This window comes from Ctenopharyngodon idella, chromosome 2, assembly GCF_019924925.1.
Source record: "Ctenopharyngodon idella isolate HZGC_01 chromosome 2, HZGC01, whole genome shotgun sequence".
Lineage (NCBI taxonomy): Eukaryota > Metazoa > Chordata > Actinopteri > Cypriniformes > Xenocyprididae > Ctenopharyngodon > Ctenopharyngodon idella.
The window spans coordinates 28,363,905-28,371,753 of NC_067221.1; the positions used below are offsets into that span (position 1 = coordinate 28,363,905).

The 7,849-nt window shown below is 37.0% G+C and overlaps 1 protein-coding gene across 1 annotated transcript; it reads left to right on the forward strand.

The window, feature by feature from the left end:
- The first annotated feature begins 1,447 nt into the window (after window positions 1-1,447).
- On the forward strand, window positions 1,448-5,928 carry LOC127501069 (THAP domain-containing protein 2-like). Its single transcript, XM_051872826.1, has 4 exons — window positions 1,448-1,609; window positions 1,709-1,866; window positions 2,208-2,282; window positions 2,380-5,928. Exons 1-4 carry the CDS (start codon window positions 1,463-1,465, stop codon window positions 2,759-2,761), a joined length of 762 nt encoding a protein of 253 aa, XP_051728786.1. The 5' UTR covers window positions 1,448-1,462; the 3' UTR covers window positions 2,762-5,928.
- Window positions 5,929-7,849: the final 1,921 nt, after the last annotated feature.

Below are 7,849 nucleotides of genomic sequence, written 5' to 3' on the forward strand. Positions count from 1 at the left end.
GTGGGGAAGAAACGCAAGTCATCAAAATGTAATCATTTACGTGAGGAGATTAAGAAGATGAGGCACTCGAGTCACAGTCCCCAAAACTGAATCATGAACAGTTTTTAAAAGATGTTTTTAATACCAATGTACTCTGTAAATGTGTTTATTTTAACCGTGTGGTGGCAGCAGATACTCTTGAATCAGTAATGACAAACGGAGACATAATTAATTTATAACATTAACAAGATGACTCGTTGAATTCATTTTGGGAGCGACGGCTGAATGTATTTTTAGTCAAATGCCTGTATATAAGATTAGTATTGGCAAAGTTCAGAGGCTGTCATATATGTGAATCAACTTACTTTGTTGTGTATTTTCAATATGAAAAATACCTTTTATATTGATGGATTAATTGCATTTTGAAAAAAAAAAAAGTGTCGGATTTATTGCATTTTGGGGGAAAAAATAATCCGTTTTTATAATAAACCTTATAAAGTCAAAATCTAGATTTGAATTTTTAATGTTTTTATAACCAAAAGACGCTATGTGAAAGTTTGAAACAGAAAATAGTGGTTTTCATCTTGCCACTTTCTTGGTAAAGAAAACATCTTTTTACTCAAATTAATCAAAATGGAGTTATAGCGTTTTGGAACTAAACTCTTCATTTATATTAAGTACATAAATGCATTTGTAGTATACTTAGCATAAAATAAATGTATTTCAAATACATTTTAGTATATTTATTTTTCACTAGGGGTGGCCTGACAAATTTCAATGTTTTGCTGTGAGACAAGACATTTTTGTAACTCAAACAATGTCTAATCTGCCCCAAATTCCCAGTTTTTGTTTAGAATCCTGGCTTGAAGACATCTACATGTTCATTCAGTTATACATTACATAACATTCAGTTATAGTTATTGCATTGGCAACAGGAACTGACATGTTTTACACTGTGATGCACTCCTCCAACATGCACCAAGGTGTGAGGGTTCGATCAATGATGCTTGCAGCTTTAATTCTCTCTCTCTCTCTCTCTCTCGTGCACATGCGTGGGCGTTTGCTGAGTGAGTGGAGTGTGAATCGGTGTATGAATAGTTGAAAATGGGATAGTTCTCATTAATGATGGTTTGATTAAGGTCTTCCCACTTGTTAATCCAGCGAGAAAAGTTTTGCTTTCAAACGTGCCCCCATTTATAGGTGATGAAGCACTGCAACGCAAATGATCTCAATATAGACAGTTGGTCTCTGCGATTAAGAAAATCCCCCTAGGCTGCAAATCTCCATTGTTGAAGCACGTTGTTTCTTTCTGCAGACAAGTACATATGCTTTTGAGGAGTGATATTGATGACTTGAAAATTGCTTTTAAATTCAAAGTTAATACACTGATTTCATGCAGCCGCCATTTTGAAATCGAAAACAAGGCTCCGGTGGGAAGAAACCCGGAAGTATCGCCTTGAATCACAGGAGAGTTGCGAATGCGATGCCATATTGTTGTGTACCAGGCTGTACATCATATCAACGGAAAGAGAGTGATAAAAATATATCCTTTCATCGCTTTCCGAGTGACTCAAAAGCCTGTCGTGAGTGGACTGTGAAAGTAAAAAGGGATATTGGACCTCATTTTCAGGTAAGTGAAATATAGCAAATAGTTAGCTAACGCTAGCTTTCCAAGTTGCACATGTTTTGGATGGCCGTTATCAAAATAATTTACTGATTTTCTTGTTAGATTACAGACAACACGAGAGTGTGCTCCAAACATTTTACTCAGGACTGCATCATTTGTTCGCTCACGGGGTTACATAGACTGAAACGGGGAAGCGTGCCGACTTTGTTTACATGGTGCTGTGAACTCAAGCCCAGGAGGACACTTCAGAGGCATCAAGGGTGCGTTAACTTGTTTGATGACATAATCTTAAAAAGATTAGGATTTTATGTTATGTGAACATTTGTTTTAATAATCAAAATGTATACTATAATTATATTTTCATTGAATCATTTAAACCTCTCTGAATGTGATAGTACTGTAATGTTTTATCATATTACAAATACTCTTATGTTGCCTAAGCAAACTGTCATTTATGTCAAACCGATGGCTGCAATAGATATTTGATAGCTATTGCAGGTTGTTTCAGGGTCAGTTTATGTAATGTCTATGATGTGACAACTGTACAAAACAGTACAATATGAACTGCCAAGACTGAAATCATGATTATGTTAATTTCCAGTGTCTGTGATATTGAAACACTCGAGGAAGAAGAGGAGGACCAGCATTTGTTTCCTGATCAGAACACAAGAGAAGAGTGAGTCATTATCTCAGACCTAAGGGCAGGGGGAAAAAGTTAAAGAAAAAAAATTAAGCATGTAATTCATTGATGAAAATTAAAGCATTTAAACATAGAAGGAGAAACAGAAGGAGATTGCTGGTCTGACAGAGGAAAATGAAAATTTAAGAAGTCAGCAGTTTTGTCTACAGCGATTCCAATGTGAGCCCAAGATGATCCTGTTTTACACAGGATTTAAGGATTATGAGACCCTCAAAGCACTCTACCTGTCTCTTCAACCTACAGCACAGTCTCTGGTGAGATGGAGTCAAATGCAAAGACTTAATAAAACAGAACAGACTGTAACAGCTGGCTTTCATGTTCACAACATTTGTCTCTTTGACCAGTTTTTCTTGTTTCTCTGCCGTATGAGGCAGGGGCTTCTTTCCACAGATTTAACTGTACGGTTTAATCTGTCAAAGGCCACGTATCAGTCGGATATGTATAACTTGGGCTAACTACCTTTATTTTATGCTTGGCACACTACCAGTATGGCCAAGTAGAGAGGCTGTAGATGAGCTAATGCCGCCTTGCTTCAAGCAGACATTTCCCAAAACACCTGTTGTGCTAGATTGTACAGAGTTCCATATTCAAACAGCAAGCTCAAAGGTTCTTAACACGGTGACATACTCTCATTACAAAGACACCACAACTTTGAAATCCCTGATTGGCATCACCCCCTTTGGGTCAGTTAGCTTTGTAAGCAACCTATATACCGGCTCCATCTCTGACAAAGAAATCACCAAAGAGTCAGTGCCCGATTGCATAAAGCACCTTAAGTGTAATTTTCCCTTAAAGTGCATATTGCAGGTTAAAAATTTTTTTCGAGATGAATATATAACCTTGTGCGAAAATACCATATAAAAAGGTACTGCAGGATTTAAAAATGTTTTGCAGGACATAAGGGCACAAATTTAGTAGATAAAGTGACGGTCTCTTTAAAAAACGCTTTTTTTTTTCAGCGTCGCGTCATTTTACGTCACGAGAGGGAATCGTTCGCTGAGCTCTGTGTTGAGTCAGTGCAGAGTAGGTTGGTATTCAGTAATAGCGGTCGTGAATCAGCGTATTTTCAGTAGTTTTTGTATTCTATTTATCATCGTCATGGTAAATTATTGTGTTTGTGGAGGTTGCACAAACTCCAGCCTGTCAGGACATCGAGTCCAGAGGTTTACTAACAAGAAAAAGGACGGTGCTATCTTCTGTGCCGGGTTGTGTTTTGTGCAGGTGAAGAGACGGGACTTCACTTCTGCATCGAAAAACGCGTTCATTATAGAGGAGGATTATCATCGCGGGGATATGATGGAGTTCAACATTGTAATACTAATGTAAATTATGATATTAAATGAATAAACTTACACACGCGATGCTTCATCACCATTTTTACGTGAATTAATTTCAACGCTGATAAATACAAATGTACACAAATGCATACAGTCTCACACTCACACAAAACAGTTTTGAATTATGTGCTGGTAATGTAAATACTCCAATTTGATTCATGCCATGTATGTACATTCAAGTTCACTCAACTACATAGTCAAGACGTCATATGCGTCCTCACACTATCAGTGAATGGGCACGGAATAAACATAACACAGAATTAATGAATTTAGGATAACATGAAACACATACAGTAACAATACTTATGTTCGTCCGCCGGCGGGAGACATGATCATGGATCCGTCAGAGATGCAGCTCGATGAAAACGTGAATTGTGCACCGTAAGTATTTTTTTTTTTTTTCACATTTGCTAACTACCAAATCAGTCGTGATGAGAATCCGCTATATCACGCAACATTAGTGTGGACGGATATTAACGAGTATGACATAGGCTATGCCTGATCAAAGTTTCTGTTATTAGTAATCAATAACGTTACTCCTAGATGACCAATACTACCTTTGCTGTTGCCTGATACATGATAATAATCTGTACAATATTGTGATCTGAGCACAGTGTTGCATATCGTTAGCTAACGTGTATATATCTATAAGCTAACACCACAGCTCAATTTGTCTCTTCTGACTGTTCTGTCTAATCCTGGCCTGTCCCTGCTCTCTTGACCACATAGCAGGCTAATTGTATGGCTGTGGTCTGTTATACAAGTATGAATAAACATTTACAATTTCCTCAGTGTCCGAACTGTCATTGCGATCCATTGTTTTCCTATTGTTTATATTGACCGCATTCCCTCTCGTTACGTCACTTCCGATTTGGCATTTTTCAGATGCGGAAGTAAAATTTTCTCACAAAAAAGGACTCCAGAAGCCTAAGTAGTGTATTTATACGTGTATTTTAAAGAAAATCTAGTTTCTACATTATTTTTCTATACATTGAATCACTGAAGCTCTAACCTGCAATATGCCCTTTAAGTTCGCCCTTATGTTTCCCTTAAACTTAAGGGTGTTGCAGAAAATAACCGTTAAGTATTACTTAAGGGTTTCTTTAGGTGAAATGTCATAAACCCTATAAATTTCCCTTAAGTATATAAGTAATCTCCTAAAAAACGTTAAGTGTTGCATAAAGCCCCTTAACTGTCATTTCCCTAAGTATAACATAAGGTTTGAAAAACTTCACCTTAAGTGTTACACGGAGTGAGCAGGTTCAATCCAAGTCTTCTAATGAGACACAATATACTGCTTTATATGATAAACAAATTGTAATTTAGGCATTTATTCACATAAACATTGATGAAATTACATATGTAGCACATATGGTCAACGGAAGCGCAAACGTGCGTGCATCACGCGCAAAAACAAACCTCATTGGTTCTTGCGCTTGCGCGCACTTTCGAGCATCCGAAACAGCCTTATTCATATGAATGTCTTTCAATGAATGGACATAAATGATGAGAGGATTTTAAAAGTATCTTTATTTGTTATTCAAATATGAATGAATGTCTTATGGGTTTGGAACGACATGAGGGTGAGTGAATGATGGCAGAAATCTCAATTTTGAGTAAACTATCAATTTGAGTTTCTCGTCTGGTCTTTCTCTTTCATATTTGGTTTTATTTTTTGTTTTCCTTATCCATCTTATGTTGTTATCTGTGAAAACATGTCGTGATCGGTATTAACAAATAACGTGTCCATGGCAACAGTAGAATTTTATAACGGCAAAACCTTGTTGCTGTCATGAAACACTTAACGGTTTCCCTTACCTAAGAGAACAGTTTAAGGGATTATATGCAACACCCTTAAGTCATTCCCTTAGTTAAGGGGAAATCACGCCTTAAGTGTCATACTTAAGGGGAAAAACGTAAAGTGCTTTATGCAACCGGGCATAGGCATTCTAAAACTCCTTGAGCCAGGTGATGAAATAATGGATGATAAGGGCTTTCTTATTAGAGACCTCCTTGCTGACATAGATGTCAGTCTTGTAACCCCAACATTCACAGGGCCAAGCGGACAATTCAGTAAAGATGAAATTGAGAGATTGCCCGCTTGAGGATACACATAAAGAGGGCTATCAGACGCATCAAAGAATATCACATTTTTGATGGTGTCCTACCCCTTTCACTATGTGGTTCAGTCAACCAGATGTGGACTGTTTGTGCTTTACTGACAAATTTCTAAGGACCTCTATTTTAAAGGAAAGTTTCACCCAATAAAAATTTGCTGAAAATTTACTCACCCTCAGGCAATCCAAGATGTAGATGAGCTTATTTCTTCATCAAAACAGATTTGGAGTAATTCAGCATTACATCACTTTCTCACCAATGGATCCTCTGCAGTGAATTGGTCCAAACATGCAGCTTTTCACTTCACAAGAAGTTTGGACTCTCATTCTCACGGCACCCATTCACTGCAGAGGATCCAATGGTGAGCAAGTGATGTAATGCATTTGTAAAGTGATGTAATGAATTTCTCCAAATCTGTTCTAATGAAAAAACAAACTCATCTACATCTTGGGTTGCCTGAGTTTTTAAAAACATTCCTTTAATCCCCAAAACAGACATTTTAGGTTACAGTTAAACATTTATTTATTTATTTATTTTTTTTTTACAAAAACAAGAAGTCATTTAAATGTTGTTAAATATACATTGGAACAAATTTATATATATATATAATATATATATATATATATATATATGATAATGTAAATATGAGTTGTTCTAAAACTGCACATATATTTTTCATGCTTTAGACAATATACAGTGAAATTCATTTGTAAATAAAACTACATTTTTCTACAATCAGTGGAATTCAGTTTCTTTCATAAAGAAATGAGTTGTTCTAAAACTATACATATTTCTTATCTAGGCCTACTTTAGACTATTTACAGTGAAATTCATTTATAAATAAAACTATATTTTTGTACAATCAGTGGAATTCAGTTTCTTTAATGTAAAAGTTGTTCTAAAACTGTACAAATATTTACTTAAGTCAGTTCTGGTTTTGACAAAAAAGTCACACCATGTCATCCCTGTGATTCCTGATGTCCAATCATCTGATAATAGTATTCATGGCTGGTTTTGAGAGTAAGCATACCATCTGCTCTTACAGAAAGGACACTGTCTACATCAGGGCACTTTATTTCAAGTAACCCCAGAGCACCAGTGCTGTCTACCACCTTCCAATCAGGAGACGTGCCTAAATGTGGTGCATGGGAATTTATAACAAAGCCACAAGGGTAAACACGATTGGTGGTTACCTGCTAATATTGTGCAGCTGCATCTGACTCTAGTTCCAGCCCTCTCTTCATTGCCTTTGTCTGAACTGACCTTTTTTGCTTTTGCATACTGGTGGCAAGGATGTTAAAGTCTGCAACTCATGAGGCTATCCGCTTAAAATTGGATGAAGTCAGACACTGGGAACGAACGCGGTGCCACATCTTACTGTTGCTCTGTCCCTCTATTTCTTTTTCTAGTGCCTCAGAATCAGAAAGAGTAACAGTCATACTACCATAAAAAGTGCTCTCCTTTTCTTTTAGAGCTATTGAATAAGTGCATGGTTGTGGTGGGAGAGGAAAAGGTGGGTAGGGATCAGTGGAGGTGGTGGGCAACCCGACGACCTGGTAGGTCAATGCTGATCCATGAGGCAGATGTCCGAATTCAGTTGCAACTTTGTCCACTGGGTATGTCTTTGATGCCTGTAGCAATTTGTACATTTAGCTGTTGCTTACGATTTTAGCAAGGTGTTCATGAAGGTCATTAGCAAACTGATCACTTGGTAGAGGGGTTGAAATAGGACAATACATGTTAGGTATGATTCCATGACTAGATCTTTTATAGGTTGTTTGAGGTGGATTAGCTGTTGGTGGCTTCAATTTTGATATTTTTACTGTATTAATAGGTTTAGGGGCTAGACCCATAGAACGTGAGAAAATATGCCATGTCTGTGGCAGGGAGGTTTTACTAAAGATAGGTGGAACAGACTTATATTCTAATTTGATATAGTGTGCCAGGGTATACAGTAACCCAATTTGATGATTGCAGTGACCCAGGCCAGCTTTGCAGTTGCATTTTGATTGTCCGATGACAAAGGAACCTTCAGATGAAAATTCCATCTGGAAATAAAGAAACAAAGTAGATGAGTCAATATTTATT